The sequence below is a fragment of the Lipophrys pholis genome (genome assembly GCF_963383615.2).
Source record: "Lipophrys pholis genome assembly, chromosome: 19".
Classification (NCBI taxonomy): Eukaryota; Metazoa; Chordata; class Actinopteri; order Blenniiformes; family Blenniidae; genus Lipophrys; species Lipophrys pholis.
In genome coordinates this window covers 10,081,193-10,101,480 of record NC_137647.1, presented here as the reverse complement: position 1 = coordinate 10,101,480, position 20,288 = coordinate 10,081,193, and the positions used below count along the sequence as shown (strand labels likewise).

The window sequence follows — 20,288 nt, the reverse complement described above, 5'->3', positions numbered from 1 at the left end:
CGATGCCAAACACACACTACAAAGTCTATAACAGCCTTCGACAGGAGTCACAAGAAAAAGACATCTGAGTGGGGGAAAAGTCATAATAACCATAATATTGACCTTATATCTTGTGTACTCTGCATTTTATAGGAGGGTCACCTAACAAAAGCATGCAAGCAAGTCAATTCCCACACTAATCTTAATTTAATCTATACTTTGTTCCATCGGTTTCCAAGACATTTCAGTGAGTGAAGAAGCAATGATTCCAGTGGTTAGAGAATACCTGTTTACTCTGTGTGTGGTAAAAAAACACCCCCTAGAGGCTGCTGTATGGTAAGAACAGTGTCCATAGACTGGATGCTGTGGAGGTCCGTGGCTGCTTTCTGTCCCATTTCACCACTGCATATGTTGTCATTTCAGAAACAATCTGTCTGTGTTTCAGACCTGAGTCTATTCACTGCACTGCTCAGCTCAAGTTCCACATTAGTTCTATTGAGCTATCGGATGTGATGATGACAGCTGGGTTCATCTGATATGGCGAGACAGTATTCCATCTCCCATCGCATCCTTTTCCTTGTTTTGTCTCTTTGTACGGGCCTTAAAAAAACGTCCGGCGAAACACAAGCCAAGACGGATTTCTCTCATGCGGCTTTAGTGCCTTTCCCTCAACTATTGTTTGTTTAGGTTTTCAGTTGCCCACTCATTTATTTATTATTGTTTTTGCACCTCTTTAGGACACACACACACACACACACACACACACACACACACACACACACACACACACACACACACACACACACACACACACACACACACACACACACACACACACACACAAAGAGTCCCGGTACACTAAAGATGTCCCCTGTCTATCAGCAGGAGCTGGTGGGGAAGGTGCAGAGGTTAGGGTTTAAAGGTCAAAGGTCATCCAATCATTCACTTCATCAACTCATTACTGTGTTTGTTAATTAGAGGATTAAAGAAGGCAGGATGAGATGAGCAGAACCACTTTACAACCACTCCAAGGATGTGTCTTTTGCTTTACAATATTGGAGGTACAGGACTTCCTACAAATTGGAAAAAAAAAACTCTATCTACTACTTAAATATGTGTTTTTGATCGCACATACTCGGACAAAAAAAAAAAAGAAATGCATTAGCTTAACTCAAATTCACTCCAAAGATCTAACAACCATTTGTTACTAGATGACAATATTGTTTTATTTACTTTATGTGTCACAAAAAAAGCTAAAGAAACTTGATCAGGAGAGTTTTCTCATAGTCCTCCAACCTATTTCTGGGAACTTACAGAAAGCAGGGCTTCTAGTGTGGCTACTATTCCCGGGAGAGCCTTTTTGTGGCCTGAACGCATTAGACTAATGCAGGCAGATAGGAAGAGACAGCTTGATGAGTTGATATGTGTCTATTTGAGTGTGCTTTGTTTGGGTCAGGAGAGAAATAAAAAGCGCCTCTCAGAGGATCCTCCAAGGCCTCTTCAATATGAAGCACTATCGGATTTCTCTTGACAGTGACTCACAAACACAAAAAAGACACCATCAAAGCATGCAACAAAATGTACAAGAACACAAATCTTAGGAATAAAAAAAATAAAAAGCTTTATGACCGCTGTCTAAGTCCTGTTTAAATCTGTTCCCTTTAATTTTCTATAATAAAAAATAATTAATAAAAAATAAAAGCTGCACGTTATCGTTCTCCGTCGCAGTATATGTGATGAAAAGCAGGAAGTCATCAGTTACTAGTATCGTGTCAATATTCACATAAATAAAACTTTTATTGTGCAAAAAAAGAACAAAAGTCTTATTCCATAACTCATAAGTCGGACATTAAATTACTTACGCTATTAGAGTAGCAACTAAAGGAAAGTGAGTTTATTCAGGTCACATTGCTTGTCGCTCATGTGGAAATCAATGGGAAGAGTTGGTGGAAAGGCTATAAAATGTAACCGCACCGTGACAGGCTAAATGTGCACAAACACATATAAATACGAGCCTGTAAACTTAACAGGCAGCTGGGATCACATCTCAACAGGTGCAGTTGTAATTGACCAGCCTCCTATTATCACCCCTGATAATTTCCTATTTATTTAACATTTGTTCTCAAATTGTCCTCAAAATGAAACTAAAATACGATTACCTGATATCCGCATGGTAAGATGAGATAACAGTTTCACTTGGTGTGATAATCATTTGGACGTAAGCGAGACGAACTCCAGCAGGACGTGAAATCAAACACCTGCTCCTTGCTTATCTTACGGAGCCGTGTGTCTCTTTATGCGCTACATCATAATGAGGACGGAGAGGAGGAACCACCAAGCGGTCAACCGGGCACAGCGCAATGGCAGAAGTTTAGAAATCGCTGCAGAGACCAAGCGACATGAAACAAGGTATATATCAAGCGTACAGTAAGTAATGATGAAGGAACTACTGAAGTGTCGCTCGGGGGCCTTTTTACAGTTTATCACCGCGAACAAATCAACTCCGTCCCGACCAAAGACAACTGCCACATTCTTCAGTAAAAGCTTCACCTTCTGGTTTCTGCCATCGTGGAGGAGGAGTCAAACAGCAACAGAGAAAATGTTACTGCAAATCAATGTCAACGGTTTGCAGGAAATGTTGAGAAAATCCATAAGACCAAAGTGGTGATTATCACAGACTTTCTTCCACAGTCAACAATGATAACACATGTAAAACTTTATGGAGACACTTGAAGATGGACAAAGCACACTGTCTCTTTGAGCCTATGCATGTTTGAATGCATGCTGAGTTTAAAGTGAGGATGTGAGCAAGATACTGATGTGCGGTTGCTGATTGCAATTAACATTAACAACAAAGCTCATATAATTGCAATTCAAAAGATTTTGTTCTGAATATATTAGAAATGTTTTCAGTTTACATTGCAAATAGGAAATGGCCACAAAGCATGTAGTGGTTAACACCTTTGCCTCACCAGTCGAGCAGAGATTTTTCTTATGTATTTGTTTTGGCCATTCTGCCAGAGATACAAGGTAAAACAGTAAAGGCCTGGCCAGCATTTTCCTCTATTTAAATATTCAAAGTTTATGTTCAATCGCATTAAACTTTTAAAAAAGGATTCAAACCAGATTTAAAATTTTTAGGGAAATGCAAAAAACAAACAAACAGGTGACGTCGATTTTATTTCCCCAGCTTAATCTTTATACACATATTGTTAACTTCCACCTGCAAAGGCAGCCAAATGTGCCCGAATTTCACTTTAAGACAGCTGAGGAACAATAAGCTGCCTACAAGCACACGCACGCACACGCACGCACGGGTGGTGGAGCTCAAGAACTTTTGAGGCCATAAAGTTTGACATATGGAATGGTGTGTTAATCAAAGACTCCACGCTCCCAGCTGGTGCAGACACACTGGGAAAACATTCTGACATGCACACTTGAGAATGCACTTGTGGTGTGTGCATGCATGTGTGTTTTCTCATGACAAAGTAATCCCTGTCATTCTTTGAAGTGATGGTATCTATGCGCCTGTGTTCTCCATGGTCAATACTGATGTCAGCTTCTCCTTTGCTCACTTGCCCATTTAATATTAACCACAACTCCTGTTCATTTTGATCCAGTGCACAGTAAACAAGGAACTTTATTGTTTCCTTCCGGAATTTTCATAGGGTCAAGAGAGGATGAACAAAAGAGGAAAAAACAGAAAAGGAAGTGGCAGTGGGGCGAGTTTGCGTAACTGCACTGGTTTCTTCCCCTTTTTGTGCCTTTGCATGAGCTCAGTATACCACTATAGCTGAGATTATCAAAAGAGGTAATCTGAATATTTAGTCATCCGAAAATTATTTCTTTACCAACTGAACTCCTCGGGAAATCACACACATAAAACCCTGACTATTACGCATCCTCCACAATGTAAGCTGAGTAAGCGAATATTCACAAAACAGGATGTGATTAAAGCGTGGACGACTGACTCGCTCTGTTTTAAGTCAAGTAATATTCTGCTTGTCCCAAGATGCCCGAGTGGATCATTTTTCTCCTGTCTGGTTCACTCCTGTAATTATGCACTCAGTTATTACAGCCCAAACAGAAAACTAATAGGCAGGCCTCACTGCTGAAAGAGAATCCTGTGGAAAGACATGATGTGTGTAATGTTTATAAATGGGTTTTTGGGGAGCGCCTTCGAAGCGTAATTTTCGGAATTAATCCTACAGTCAAATTAAGAAATAGTCACAATTAAAATTTGAACATAAAGTACATACAGAAATGTACATTTTAATTGCTGGTAGTTATCATATAGGATTGGATGTGCAATTAAGACAAGTCAAAACAAGGCAAGGATGGTGCAGGAATATAATCACGTAAGGGGAAAAGAAATACAGTAAGAAAGAAAAAGAAAGGGCAAGTCTGTCAACCAGTGTCTCCAAAGAAGTTGAGCAAAAGATCTCTATTGGCGTGTGTGGGAGTCCTTCTCGATTCCAGGAGGGGCAGATAAACAAGTGAAGACCATCAGATAGATTAGAAAAGTGAGAGAGGAGAAGAAAGGTCACTAAAAAGCCAGGCTGGAAAGAGAGCGATGGGGAGAGCGGGGAAACAAAGAGGGCTTTATTGTTTTCGATCGTTCTCATTACTGAAACAGATGATAGCAAAATATAATGCTAATGGGGGAACAAACTGTGGTGTTTGGCTTACATAACTGATGAGTGACTAATGGCACAAGGTGTTTTTGTCAAGACACACACACAAATATCCACCTTGAGGTTTTCACGCTCTCACGCATCAACCGGAACAAAAGCAGTAATGTTGTGAATGTTTTGAAAAAAACAAAACAAGATTTCTTCATTGCGTTCGTTATCTGTTACTACAATGTGGCATGTGTTGATCCATCCTAATATTGATAAGAAATAGCTTCCCGATGTGCAATTATGACAAAATTCCTGAAGCAATTATAAACTGTGACAACCTTCCCACCTAATGCAATATGTGAAAGAACATTTGATAACCCAAAAGGGCCAGCTGTTTGCAGATTGCAAAAAGCAAGAGAGAGCGAAAGTGAGAGAGCGTGAGTGTGAGAGAGAGTGAGACTCCATCTGCTAATCTACGTCAATCCAATCTGGCACTTCGGGACAAAGCCGATCAACTTCATACCATGGCTTCATTAATGTAAACAGAAGGCAGAAGTCAGTCTTCACAGAAGTTTGTCCAGATTTCCCAGCCTACATTAGTAGAACCGTCCAAAGTGTACAGTTTTTAAGTTGAGAACAAATCGCAGATGCACATTCTCATGCAAAATATGCGGCATATTCTGAAGTCATGCCATACGCAAAAAGCCTTCTGGTTGCTTTGTACAGTTTTTCTTTAATGCCGGGTGACCACACTGGCCATACGTCAACACTTTTCTGTCTGTGGCAGCTCCAGGCAAAACAACCGCAGGGCGACCGCAACGCAACCAAGCCACCAGCCAGCACAGCAGCCAGCCGTCCAGCATCATCAGCTGCAAGCGAAGAGTGAAGAAGAACAGCAGTGAGGGAGGGATACTGTAAGAGCAACCAGACAGAAACAGTGAGGAACTGGAAAGCAATGCCAAGTAATTGCTGTCGCTCTGCACAAATCAGCAATCAGAGGAGAATTTTCACAAAGTGAGATCCTTCTGTACTGCGAGATGCACGTTCAACCACAGATCCCACAACAACCACTTCCTCCTTGCACAGCATTAATTGTGGATGTTAGTTGTGTGTAGTGAGGCAGCAGACATGACAGCCAGTCGAAGACGTTCTTCGTCATGCATGGTTTCTGCGTGGACCGATGACGACGCAATTATATAGCCTGGCATGCCGAGAGGTCTTGAGTGCATTAAATCCTGACAGTTTATGGTCTGCTGCCACATATACTTCTGGTGTAACTCTAATCTGCCACATCAGCCACCCAAGTACATGACTTTTCAAACTGTCCAGATCCATCACACGTTGCGCCCGGCTCAGGGCTCCTTCAGAAGCAGTGACGTGCGATCAGAGGCCTGCGTGCCGCCGTCGAGGGACAACACTAAATTGTCAGCTGACGAAAGAGTGGAAAGAGTGTGTTTTGGGTTTGGTCCGCGGAGGCTTTAGCCAACAGGAAAGCTCCAGTGTTTTGCTCTCCACGGGGCATAATGGATTCTCCCTGCCAATGAAACTCTATTCCGGCTGGCGGACGGGACTGCCAGCCACCTGAGAGCCTTTCCCACAACACCCAATCCTATGTCAGAGCCAGATGCAGCAATCATGGGAGATCTGAGACAGATGTAAGCATGGTGAGAGCGTGGCGGCAGAGAGGAGAAATTTGAAACAACAATGAAACGGGCGCAGATGGCAAGAAAAACACCAATCATTTCTAAAAATGCAACATGATACTGATGCACGTACAAGTAACCATAACAACCAGTTCTACAATGCCATAACCCCCCCACCCCCCTCCGCCATCATCTCCTTCTCCCCAGCCACATCTGTCCATGCTCAGCTCCTCTGTTTGTAACTGTAGATGCGGGCAATAGTTGCGCACGGTGGCCGAGAGGCTATACGCTCAACCAGAATAATGGCATGTTTGATTTTATCAGTACAAAGTGATATTTGTTGCCATCAAAGTTTTTGAAAAACTGTCAAAGATTTTCAGTGGTGTTGCAAAAATGTCATACCTTCTCTCGTTGTCATCCAGGTGAGCGAACAGCACATTCTTGGAGATGGCTTTGGCCAAGGCAGTCATGGTCTTGTAATCTTTTGGAATCACCTGTGGAGACAAGGGAGTAATAGCCGTTGAGATAAACTGAACAACACCATGCAGGTGGACACATGAAAGAAGCCAGAACAAACACATAATACCACTGACTTCAAAAGTGGGCTAAATTGAGTAATTAAAGAGCAGCATATTGGCAAACTCTGAAAGGAATATACCACACGTGTGCTTGTGTATTTTTGGGATAGTCCATCTGTTCAGGGATTACACTGAGAATGTCACACAGACGTTAAACATTCAAAAGGTCTCTGAACTCATTCATAAAACATGCATTTTCCATGTCGGGGACTCTGTGGCGTGTGTTCATGGAAAGGGACTGGCAAAGTATGAAGCCACAACAAAGAGGCTCAGTACTCTGTTCATATAGAACCTACACCTATTTATGTATATTATTAAATGGGGGGGAGGGGAGGAGGAGGAAAACAGGAGAAGAACATCATATTAATCCCTCTCACAAGAGAATGACAGAGGGGTATGGGTATGTGTGTGCGTGTGTGTGTGTGTGTGTGTGTGTGTGTGTGTGTGTGTGTGTGTGTGTGTGTGTGTGTGTGTGTGTGTGTGTGTGTGTGTGTGTGTGTGTGTGTGCATGTGTTGTGGGAAAGAGGAGGGGATAGGCTGTAATTAAGTTAAAGCAACAGATGTCTCCACATGAAGATAACCACACTGGGCTGTGTACAATATGCACATAAATACACATGCAACCACATCTCATACAGTATATAATAAGACGTACCCACATTTTATCTGTTTGTAGAACTGCAGGATACTTAGCGGTCGGGAAGAGAAATAGGTTGGTCTGGCCTGGAAATGCACTTGGAGGAGGACATAGAATTTTAGGTCAGCCTCCTACACATCTTCCAAAAGATCAAGCTGTAGCTTTGTCACTCTGGAGAATAGTAGATGCCAGGGCAATGCTTTTGCTCTCAGAGTTAGGATTTAGTGAGTGTGATTCTACTGGTAGAGATGGTGCTTTAATACAGCCAAGTGGAATAAAAAAAAGAAAAGTTTGAGTATAGACAGATGTGAAAAGATGGGTTTCTTGATTTAACAGCTGCAAACAGTTGTGAGAGAATATTATTAGTGGAATCCAGTTGGATTGTGATGGCTTAGGTAAACGTAAAGGGATGCATTACAGTCAGCCATCCGTGGTCAAGCCCCACAAAGTTGGCTGTGTGTGTTGATATTTCACTGTACGTTAACGGTTCAAGCAAACTCCCCGTCTGACTGCAGTAATGCGCTTTCATGTTCTAATTTGACTTTAATTCACTTTTGTCTGAGGAGCCTGCTATGCTTTGCAAGCCCATGAAGTAATGCCACTGACGTGGCTGTGTGAATCACTGCATGTGCGCATCCACCAGTGTGACAGTCTGTGAGATAGTGAAGGACAGTGAAGAAAGAGAAGAAAAAAAAAAAGCTGGAGATGAAGGCAGGCTGCTTGCCATAACACATGACCGCAGTGTCTCTGGTAGAGACCTCAGAGCCATAAACTCCGAAGTGCATGTGCACACCTGACACACAAAGAGACACACTGCACGCTCCAGTGGTCACGCAATTACAGCGTGGTGACGGGGTTCATGCCGTTATGTCATTACCCAGCAATTATTGGCGTGTCAAGTTAAATTACAATGAACAAGCACTGTCCAATCCAAGAATGTGTGTGCGTGTGTGCGTGTGTGCGTGTGTGAAGGTGAGTTATAGTTTCTGGCATTGGCGCATTTTCCCTTTCTCCCGTGGCTCTGAAAAGGTATGTCACGGAAACATGGAAGTTTTTAGAGAAGACTGATAACTTTACCAGCTTTTAAAGTAGAACCATAAATATTGTGGCTTCTTCTCCCATTTATAGGTTCAGGAATACAGTAACATCTTAATATAATCTGATGTTGTGTTATGAAAAGATATATAAACATTCATCGATCTTTTTTCACCACTTTTTAAAAATTATGAGAAACAAGAGCCGGTCCTACCAGACATGAGACCCCCAAGACGAGTCAATTTGGTCTTCAAGTATATATAGTGCATGAGTTTTATGTGCAGGACTACGACAGTAAATAAGATTTCTCTGTGTTGACCTCAGTTTAATAGATGAAAGCAGTACAAATAATATTAGTTGCTTTGTCTGGCAGGACACTAAAGCCAACGATTGTAGAAACTTTAAAAAGACGTAATATCAGCATCAGTGTGCAGCACCAGTGTAGCAGATGACTCACACGCTGTGTATGTTGGAGCAGCTGAATGAAAGTACAACTTTGTTGCTCTGTTGATGAATTACTATTTAATACACACTGTTTATCTCTCTGCATTAATGCGGTGCAAACATGTGTGAGTGTTAACTAAAGTTAAATCTGGGCATGGAATCCACATTTGTCATTTTTCTTGCTCTTGTGATTCTTATATTTGGTCAAAAATGAAGAAGAATTATTTTATATGTAAACAGTGACTGCAAGCATATGTGCGAAACTGTGTTTGCGGTTTTGTATTAGCAGAAACATGCACACAGGTGTGCATTAGATGTCTGTTGACAAATGTGGCCTCAGTCCGCTGGCTGACCTTGCGTACGTAGCTGACGGCATCCTCCTCGGTGTAGACCTCGGCGCTGACCCCTCCTCTGCGGCGGCGGGCCTTGACGACAGGGTTGGGTGGCGGCGGGGAAACCTCATCATCATGCGAGTCTGACTGGCTGTTAGATTTCTGGCGCGCCATGATCTGTTTGCATTCTTCCTGGAGGAAGAAAGAAAGAGACAACATGTTTTGAGGCTTGAGCATCGAGAAAGGGAACAAAACAATAAAAATATACAGTGAATAAGAAGTTGGTTCATCCAATACTCCCTTATTCACTTATTCTTGTCAGGCAAAAAAAAGAAAACAAAAGATACATGTTGAAAAACAGATACGACAAAGGTAGCTTGAGGCAAACAAGATCATCTGAGAGCATCTGTTACTCTTTTAAGTCATAAATGATCACATGAAGAAGGGATGATAAGCGTCTCCTTACTCCCTGCGTCATGTGGTGTCCTCAGCAGACCAGGTGATGCAACACAAAGAACATTAGATAAAAAATAAAAGCACGTATTCGTGGTCTGAGCGCACCATGACTGGAACAGTGTGAAAGACCTCAAATGTTGAGAGACACAGGCCTGTACAGTCAGACAGGAGAGCTCCACCAGTTCCTCCCCTCCTCAGCGATGACGAACAACAAGGGATATACTCATCAAAGGAGACATGGGCTGCCGCTGGCTGGCTGTTGTTTCAACCGCGGATCACTCTGCAGGTCATGAATTATAATGCTAGAATAACACATTGGCATGTGTACAATAAAATGACTGAGAGCTTGTTAATGACTTAGAGAGCTTTGAGAAATGGCAAGGTGTTTTGAGCATTTTTAACACACATGGTTTTATATCTGTATTAGGGACTATATATATACCGAAGTGACAAGTTCAAAAACACATTCTTGTGCAATATCTTTATTATGTTTTCTTTCTGTTTGGTTGTTTACATGTGCCGTGGGTACTTACAAATGAAAAGAATAACTTCACACAGGCACGTGTCAAGCAGTGGCATTGGCACACTGCAATACAGGAACCCCACAACGATTATGGTGAACAGAGAAAGAGCTACTGTGAGGAATGATTTCCAGAGGGTCAGCAAACTCCTTTGGCAAAGGCAAAAAATTTGCAAAGGCTTTGCAAACTAAATTTACAGCAGCACTAAGCATTTCTTCAGCTCAGTCCAATCCCGCAAGAAAAACTGAAATTTAAATCCACAGCATTCCCTTAAGTTTGTGATGTAAAGTTAAAAGATTATTAGTAATAACTATTCATTCATCAATCAACAGTTAGAATCAAGAAACACAAAGCTCATTCGTTTTTTATCAGCAAGTGATTAGATAATGGTGTCTTTTTTCACAGCAAACACTGGTTTAATAAAAAGAGACAACTTGCTAAATTGCATATCCAAGCAAATATATTACACATTTCGTTGGTGCGCTGAGCCTCTCCACCCACAAGATGAGATGTGATCACATTGAGTTGGATGTGCAGGTGGAGTAAGCAAAGTCACAGCAAATAAATCGGAGTAAGAAAACAAGCAAAATGCGATACATTAGATGATCGGTCCCAAAGATAACTTCAACTTTGGGGAAAAAAAGAGGAGCAACAGAAAAGACTGTTGAACCTGAGAAGTGGTACAACAGTGAAAATATCTTAAAGTCCACAAACTAAAGTTGTGGCAAGCGAGCTGAGGAAATGTCTCTCTAGATGCCTATGAAAAACAGACGCAATTGTGATCAATGGAAACATTGTCAGACGTCGTAAACCGCATTTCACGATACACTCATCCATTAAACATAAACTTCATCCAGTATTTTGTGCACTCTGACAAGCAAAGCAAAATGTACTTAATCTGTAGTGGGTATTGGTAGATTAGCTTCTACCTATGTGTGTGAGCAGCAGTTTAATAAGAGCAAACTCCAGCATGTTATAGTATTTTCATGAAATATTATAAATCACGGGCCTGACCAATCTCTTGCCTGCAGGATTAATATAAACAAGACCACACATTGGTGTCTTTCCTCAGTTTGATGGATGGATGGATGGATGGATGGATGGATAGATAGATGGATGGAATCACAGCAAACGTGTAATGATCAAAAACCTTGGGTTATCATATTACTAAAAAAGGATATACATAATTCAAAAACAAACAATTATGAAAACTCATGTGTACACCACCAAGAAGCATATGCAACTGCAAAGAAAGAACAGATTCTGCAACCTGTGCACCAAGACACAACTGAAAACACCACAGAAACAGAGGGGTGCCGAGAATGAGTGACGTGGTGGTCATTTCACCTGAAGACTGAGACAGCCTGACCTCACAACTCAACATTTCTCTGCACAGTTTTCGTCATCTGTCTAGTTGAATAATAATACCTGCATAATATTGTAAAACAACGAGAAGCCACAGAACAAACATGCTTCAGCAGAAAATCAGTTAATTAGGTGGATCTCCACAGTGACCTCATTAGCTTGAACTTCGACTTATTCGATGAGATGGTGACCGTGATGTGTTGCTCACTGTGTAAAACACTGTTATAATGCAGATCTCATACACCAAAACAACTCAGTGGAGCACACACACACACACACACGCACACACATTCACACACACACTCTTATTTTCTGCTTACGCAGAGTCACCGCCTGAGGGAACGCAGCCAGCAGGAGGAGCAGAGGGGAAGTGGATCCAGATAGCAGCAGCGTCGGTGCACATATTTACACACTCGCACGCATTAAGGTACACACACAACCTTGCAAACACACGCACAGGCAGAGTGCGGCGGGAAAAGACAGCTCACACACTCAGCTTTATCAAAGCGGCAATGGCTGCAATCAAGCAGCGCACACCATCCTCCGAGGAGTAAAAACAAACACTTTAATACAAGCATGCTTTTCTTCCTCATCCAGACAAACTCATTCTCACTGACCGTCACCTTAACCTACACACACACATGCACATTCACCTTTACCTTTACATGACATCCCACACCCGAGAATGTATTTACCATGGCATGGAGGATTCCTGGTCAGGCCTGCTGTGAGTCCCTCAGCGTGTCAGAGGCACCCAGACATCCAGTCAAAGTTTGTGTGTCAAAGTATGCACGAGCATCGACACACCTGTATCATCCATCTCATACACACCTGACGCACATGTCACAATGCATCAGCATCCCGCCTCTCTTGCACGGCATATGGGCAAACACGAGAAAATCCACGTTGGTTAGTGTGAGACAAACTGAGAGCGTGCGAGCGGCTAAATGTCTGCAAACCCGAGCGACACGGCAGCCAAAGAGCGAGGCTATTGATGAAAACACTGATCACAGAAAAAAAGGCTGTCTCCTCGTCGCTCCTGCGCAACTCTTGTGTCTCTGCTTTCTACCCTTTCTGTTTCTCACTCTCTCTCTCCCTCTCTCTCTCTCTCTCCCACAATCAGGTGGCGCAATGAGCGGGTTCCTCTCGCTGCCCTTCGTCACTATGACAACTGTGCACTGTGAGCATCCTGAATGGTTAGGAGTGAGGCTGAGCAGGAAGCACACACCTACATCCAGACACAGCGGCTGAGATGCCTGTTGACAGAGTCTCATCACAGTCACATCACAAGAAAGAAAACGTTGCTCTTCCCATTATCAACTTCTGCTCGCACCAAACCGTCCACGTATGCAAAGAGTCCCACAAGGATAAGGCACAAGCCCACAGATTCCCCAGTGTGTGCCAGGCACTGTCCATCTGCGTTTCTTTTTCACACACACTTATCTTCGGTCCGCCCACAGGCTTCCCTCTTAGGTCAGAGGGTCAGTCATCAAGTGACGACTTCGTACCAGCCTCTGACAAGTCCTGATATTGTTGTGGCCTCAGCATCCAAACAGGCGGTCGCACGAAAAAGAGTCTGATGAATGTAAAACTAGACACATTGAAGCCCTTATCAGTGTGAAGCGAGCAAAATATCATCCCAGGCAGCCAAGACAAGGCCTTTCTTGTTTGAGATTTTCTGTCTGCATGGTCAAAAGAAGGAAAAATCAAAGCATCTATGGTTCAATGCCATTCTGTCCTATTTTTCTAAAAGCCAAATCTATTTCAACATGATTCCATCGGTTCTATGATGTTTATTTACAAAGAGATGTTCAACTCCAGAATGAGTGCTTTTGCCCTCCATTAGAGTCTCTCTCTCTTTCTCGCTCTCTCCCTCCTCCTTCCCTCTGCTCTCTCTGCGTCATCATCAGCGGCTGTGTGCCAGAAAGAGAGGACAGAGGGGGAGGGAGAGGAGAGGAGACAGAGGACACAGGCGTAAGCAAGACACAGAGGCGTTTTCAAAAAGTGTGCTTTGAATCAGTGACAGAAGCACCTCGGACCAGAGATTAAACAATGACAGCGCAGACAAAAGATGACACAAATCCAATCCCACACACGCCTCCTCCACATGAAGTAACTTTTATTAAAATCATCATTAATTCCAATTTGAACTCATTTAGGGATGACGAGTCCCATTAAAAAGGTCTATCCTAGTTTGAACCAATTTGCACCAAGCTGACATGAACAAAAGGTATGACTACCTCTCATCCAAATTACTGTGTGACTAACCAGCATTAATGAGTCCAGCCATTCATCCTGTTCGGCGCCAAACCATTCAACCCATCCGAAAGGATCAGTGAGTTCAAAGCATAAACACCTCAAAAAACTATTCTTCCATGAAGTTTTTATATAAGTCAGAAAAAAAAAGAAAAAAGTGAAACATCAGCAGTCCGACTAAAAATGTCTCTTATCTATCCAAAAAATAAATAAATAAAATAAAAAAAATAGGTTACCTTCGGATAGCCCTGCCCTAGTTCAATGGCACAGACAGTTTCTCTCTCGACTGCTGAGGCTGAGAGCGTGCAAGTGAACAAAAAACAACAAAGTGACGCACAAACACACACACACACACACACACATACAGGTAATGAAGCATGCAGAGCTGATCCACCAGAGAAGCCAACAGTCAACTCATCACTCTGTTCCACACCATTACAGCACAACAATAGACAGAAAGTTGACTTCTGTATTAGGCATGCCGCAACGTGGACGCCAATGAAATGATGCTCATTCTGTCGCAACCCATACACAATCCTGTTTCACTGTCTGATAATGTTGACTCTATATTGAGTTGATCAAATCTGGTAAGGGGGAACTTCTACATCAACCCAACATCTTAAGAAAAGGTAACGCTGCGATACAAACTCTTCTCCTCAGCAAACAGACTGAGTCAGTCTCACTCCTGCTCTGAGCAAAAAATGGGTATAGATTCCTCGTGCTTGTATTGCCTCAGTCCGACATCTTTCATTGTTTTAATGCTGTATAGTATTTAATATACATCATTATGTCCGTGCAAATCCAACTTGCAATACATTTAATACATTCAAGCTGAATCTCCCAATCACACTACAACTATTTCCATAATTGACTTTCTTAGATTTCATCAACAAGACCAAATACCCTTTTTATTCAAGATTGACAAAAACAGGTTGCCTGAGAATTGAATGCACTGCTTGTAAAAACAAGAAGACGCTGCCTTATCACAAAAGTAAATACTGTCTTTAAACAGTGTTGTTCTGGGATGTAACAATGTTTGGCAGCTCGGATAAGCATGTTTTGTTACAGTCCTGTGGAGTCTCTTGCTTTCACAAAAACTGTGGGCTGGTACTGGAAGGTGAAAGGATGCAACGGGCAGATGAGAGAAGACAAAGAGGGACCACCATGGAGACTGGGACTGGGCTCCGATTTTACCTGCAGGGGCCCAGGGTGAGCTTGGGTGGAGGAGGTTTAGGTCGGGGTCACTGCGCACAACCTGGGCTGATCTGACAGACTTTACCCACTCCAGCATGATGGCGCTGAGTGAGTGGGCCGAGTGAGGACAGTCGTTACACTTTAATGTCAATTTACTTTGAAAATGCTGATGTTGCAGAACTACACCGAATTTTCTAGATTTGTACTGACAAATAAAACCAATGCACAAAATGAGGGACAATGACAGAGGAAAAGATAGGGAAGCTGATTCAAAGCCGCACCGAGTCTCCTCTAAATGCTCTCAGCAGACTCAACAAACAACTAAACCCTCCTGACGAATTGTCAATCAGAGGCCTTTGAAGGGACTGGTGAAATTGTTATGATAGTCCCTGGTGACAGCTGAATGGCTGGCAGCACATAATGCCTTCTCATTTTACAGGGGGGGGGGGGGGGGGGGGGCAGCGGCTGATTGACTGATACAGTGAAAGACATGGAACAAAGAATCTGTCCCACAATGCAACGTGATGGGATCGTTCACAAGCAGGGCTGATTTGGCAGCGCTTGCGTTTGTTCTTCCTGACATGCTTGATGAAGCCGTGTTGAGCTTTACAGAATGTACTATCACTGGCTTCAAAGACATAAACAGACACACTCACAATGCAAACATGACACTGACATTTCGGGAATCCATTTCTGTCACTGACAAGGGCTTACAGATGTTTTTATTATGATAATAGAAAATGAAACCGATCAGTCTTTCTAAGAGTAATTAAAAGTAGATTCAGGAAGAACCACGGTTTCGAATTCAATCAAAGACATTAACAGGGACTCTGTTTAGCGACCTAAACCCAGCAGGTAACCTAAAACGCATGGCATATTATGAAATGTCTAATCCTGCTATGCCAACAACTTCAACAACAAGGTCACAAAGTGAGAGAAACATAATAAAACAGGGGGCGAAAAAAAACAGCCCAGTCAAAGCTTTTATAAAATAGGGGGCAAGAGAAAGGGCACTTTATTTGGAAGAATGAGCCAATACTATACAAGAAGTGGCACTTCAAAAAATCTTCAAAACAATTTAATCAAGTGTCCAGCAACTTTCATCGGCATGTACTGGTGGATCACCAAATAACTGCAGCTCACTTTCTCGCCTTCCACCAATGACACAAGTAGTTCATCCTTGATTTTGAATATTTCCTCATATTGCCTCAGTAATCAGGGATTTAAATGGCAATGTGTTTTGTCCCATAACTGTGGGGCACAGAAGATGAAAACGGACAAAAGAAGGGTGATTCTTGACGTAAAGAAGAAAAACTGTACAAATGTGGAGAGAGTGAGGACGGAGGGATAGCACGAGGAACAAGAGGCATAAAAGAAAAACTGTAAAAAGCCAGAAGTGAAACATGGGACACAAACTTATGATAACCCCTGCGGCTGCAAAGAACAGAGGCGCATTCTGATCTAAACAACGTTTCACACGACACAACAATAATCACACTGTACTCAAATTACAAGCGGGCAGAAATTGCCACTGAGTGAGTGGATGTTCTGCTCCATATTCACTCAGTAAAAAGCTTATGGCAGTTGGCCAGTTTACCAACAACCTTCTGCTCGAACAATAATGCCATAAATACAGTGGAACTAAATGCAAGCTAATTCGTGGAACTGAAACCCCGAAGAAAACGTACGTCAGGAATGTTTACGTGGCTCAGAATTACAAAGGGCGGCTCTGGTTAACCTTCCATAAATGGTTTACAGCAAACAGCCCACCCCCTTTCCCCCGGGGCCTGGCGAATCAAAGGCAACGAAGGAAAATTGGAGACAACTAAACTAACGTATTATGAGATGAAAAGCTTTGTAGCGAAGATCACATATGAAAATATGGTACTTCCAGACTGCGCCGAGGTGTCACATGCATGCGAGATGGAGTTGAGGAGTGAGGCCTGTCATTGCACCGAACAGCGCAGGTGGTGTGTTACGTAAAGATGTACGTGTTGATTCCTACAGAAAGAGGAGGGAGACACGTCTGAGGTCATCAGATATGTTATCATGTGAAGAGAGCGGGGTGAAACTCGTGATATGTGGGCAGGACAGAACAAACTTTCAACAGAAGGAGCAAGGAAGAGCGGTTTGAAGACACAAATGTGCCAAATTACACAAAACATCTGTGGTGCAAGCTGCCTACTTCCCACACTGAGTGACATTTTTTTTTTTTTTTTACAGTCTCACATTCAGAGATGCCACTTTTGGATGGTGCTGCTTGCAAGGAAGCCAGCTGGTAATCTCTCACCATTTCTTTTGCTTTTCTTTCACCAAAAGCTTTGACTGGGACAGACCATGTTCTATATTGTGTTTTCCTTTCCTGCATTTGCTGTAACACGTGAATGTTTTATAACATCCTCCACCAACTCCATCCGAGGGCTCAGCGCTCCATTAAGTCACTCCATGGCGAACCTAAACGAACAGCCCTAGTTGTACCTAATGGTAGTGCACGGGTGGTTTGCAGTTTTAAAACACTAAAGAGAAATGAAGAAGATGTAATTTTCCCAGAAAGATTGGCGCTGTATATCAGTAGTTTCATCAAGAGCATGAAAGCAATTTAACATGTCGGCAGTGGCAGTGGGGACAAACCCAGGCATATAATCACTTCACTAAAACAAAGTACAACCACCTATTCAACTCAATTATCAGGACATGCTGCTTCAGTGGTGCTGGCTAACATCGCTCGGGGCAACTTGACATTATTTACGCAGAGACACTGTGATACCACGCGTAAAAAACTTTAAATTGAGCAAAATTCTGATTGCTTTCTGAGCTTTCTTTTCTTTTTTAGACTAGTCAACGAGCCTCAATTAAAATTTCTAATGGTTTTCCAACAGTAATATGTACCCCAATACCTGGGAATGATGCCCCAGAAGTGAAGAAAGTCTGTCATTTTTCTCCCTAGCTTGTTTCAATTTTTAAAAAGTGTGTCGCTCCAACGAGCGAATCAGAACTCAAACCTTATACAGTGTCATCGGGGTTTAGCCAATGCCAATCAAGGTAGCAACTCCCTTTGACCCTCCCACAATTAGGCAGCTTTGCTCTGGCACGTGGCACCATGAGAAGAGGTACTTCCTCCTCTTCCCAAGACGGACATGTGTGGGTGCAGCTCACACAGACACAGCAGATTCTGAATGTAGCTCATATGATCCAATATTCAAATGGATGAAAATCCAAGGAAAAGCTGGATTTGACTTCCTGAGCACATGATCGCCTCATAAATGATCTTCTTAATCACTGCTTTACTAATTCTCTCAAATCAGCTGTAATTTCCTAAAACAAGCCAACATATTTAGAGAATAATTAAAAAATTGACCTCTGTGAATGAAAGTGGTTCTGAAAGTTTACAGTCAATAACAGTGACAAACTCACCATCACACAGAAAATGCGTAATATGGTGAACTGCTTTGTCTTTATGGTTCTATTATAAAATTGAGGTTTACTCGTCTGTAATTACACCCTGAGCTAAACTAGAGGTGACGAATTGAAGCGAGTATTGTTCCGATAAAAGACATCATTACCATGCATAAATAGGCAGGCTGAAACGGAGCCTGATGCCTGTTATTATGACATTCACGTCACACAACTACCAAAGACATGTTATTATGTAGTCAAAAAATTTAAAAAAGAACTGGTGTATTCCATATCTATACGCGCGCCGAATTTAAAAAATACCCAAAGAAAAGAAAACTTGTGGAGAAAGTGGACACAACAAGAAGGGCAGACAATAGGGGAATGAAGACAGGGAAAAAAGATGTTCAAGATAAGATTGCAAGTGCTCTATGAAAAGTATCCTGTGAAAGGAGGTCAGGTCTGGAAAAGGGGGAGAAATAATACCCCAGTTATCTAACTGGAACACAGAGAGGCTTGGACACAGTGGTGGACAAGGAGAGTAAACTTCTCTGAATAAAGGGGCTCATTGAACGCAGGACAGAAATTGTATATCTATCAAGGTGTCCTCTACCGTTGCCAAGGTTACCACCTTTTGTTGGCTACGACTGATGACAGAAATGGTTGCAAGAGATTAAAAAAACACATGAACGTGCAGACTGGAGAAATGCTCAAAATAACTTCTAGAACTCAAGAGAAGCTACAATGAGTTTACACAGCTTTCGCGATTCAGTGTATTCCTTTAATGGAACTTTTTTATTGGGAACGATCTGAATTCTTGCGATGAAGACAACTTTTCTTAGGAACCGATCATAATCCTTACGGAAAAGAATTGTGTGATGGATTCAAAGAAAAAAACTCAGAATGGTATTACGGTTTTATCCGCAGCCGTAAATGTGAATTAAAATGACAAGGCTTGTTGGATGAAAAAAATATTGTCCCCACGGTTACCATGTGCATGAGGAAAGAAACACAATAAGCCTCTTAAATAACTGGGACACCGCCAAAGCATCCAAGGCCCGTTTCAATCCCTCGAGTGGCCGACCTGACAACATAAGCAGAGATTTGGGCAGGCTGGCTGGAATAATGTTGGGCAACTGTGGACGACGCAGTCCTGCAAGTCTGCTGGTTCTTTTTTGTTTTTCAAACCTTTTATACACACCAAGCCATTTGTCTGACCACGATTCAACAACATGACATGGTCTGCACCCGAAACGGCACATTATATCCTGTTTAACCCTAAAAGATGCTGTTTTGATCCTGCACACATTGCACAAGGCCAGGTTATTTATGTGGCACTATTCAGGACACACAATTCAAAGTGCTTTACGGGTACACAGAAATACATTAAAATGATTGTCTTTCAGCTGCTCCTTTCTGGGGTCACCACACCAGAATAAAACACAAAGGACACAAGAAGCAGTAATGACATACTATTACAGGGTCAAAATGTGCAAGTATTGATATACATGTCTGAGACACTTCAGAATTACATCTCTTGAAAACTTTCTTTTTATGAGTGCAGACTAGAGGTAACCATGGGTCTCTTTTAGTTGACGGCTTTCTGCAAAATATGTAAGCACGATGCCTACAGATATATTAATGTTTTGTCTATCCGTGCAGGTATTTATTTTGTATGTACAGACTAACGTGAAAAAGACATATTAATCCCAGGGTGAAGCAAAAACTTCAAATCCCAGTTACATTGGAGCAGCCAGCAACAGCGCAGGTTGAAGAGCGACAAACGTTCTGTCCCCTTCAAGAATACTATGAGAGCCGACACACGAATGCAGG

At 42.3% G+C, this 20,288-nt stretch overlaps 1 protein-coding gene across 2 annotated transcripts in view; it reads right to left on the bottom strand.

Moving 5' to 3' along the window:
- The window catches only part of prkar1b (protein kinase, cAMP-dependent, regulatory, type I, beta), a 54,317-nt gene that overhangs the window by 30,429 nt on the left and 3,600 nt on the right, over nucleotides 1-20,288 (bottom strand). Inside the window, exons 1-3 of one of the 2 annotated variants that reach the window (XM_080488070.1) lie at nucleotides 12,308-12,784; nucleotides 9,292-9,462; nucleotides 6,647-6,738 (exon numbers count right to left, since the gene is read on the bottom strand). In XM_080488070.1, coding sequence (XP_080344196.1) covers nucleotides 6,647-6,738; nucleotides 9,292-9,462; nucleotides 12,308-12,310 — 266 coding nt within the window. In that variant the 5' untranslated portion in view covers nucleotides 12,311-12,784. Of the gene's footprint in view, nucleotides 1-6,646; nucleotides 6,739-9,291; nucleotides 9,463-12,307; nucleotides 12,785-20,288 lie in introns of those variants that run through there. The other variant, XM_080488069.1, reaches the window with a different exon arrangement.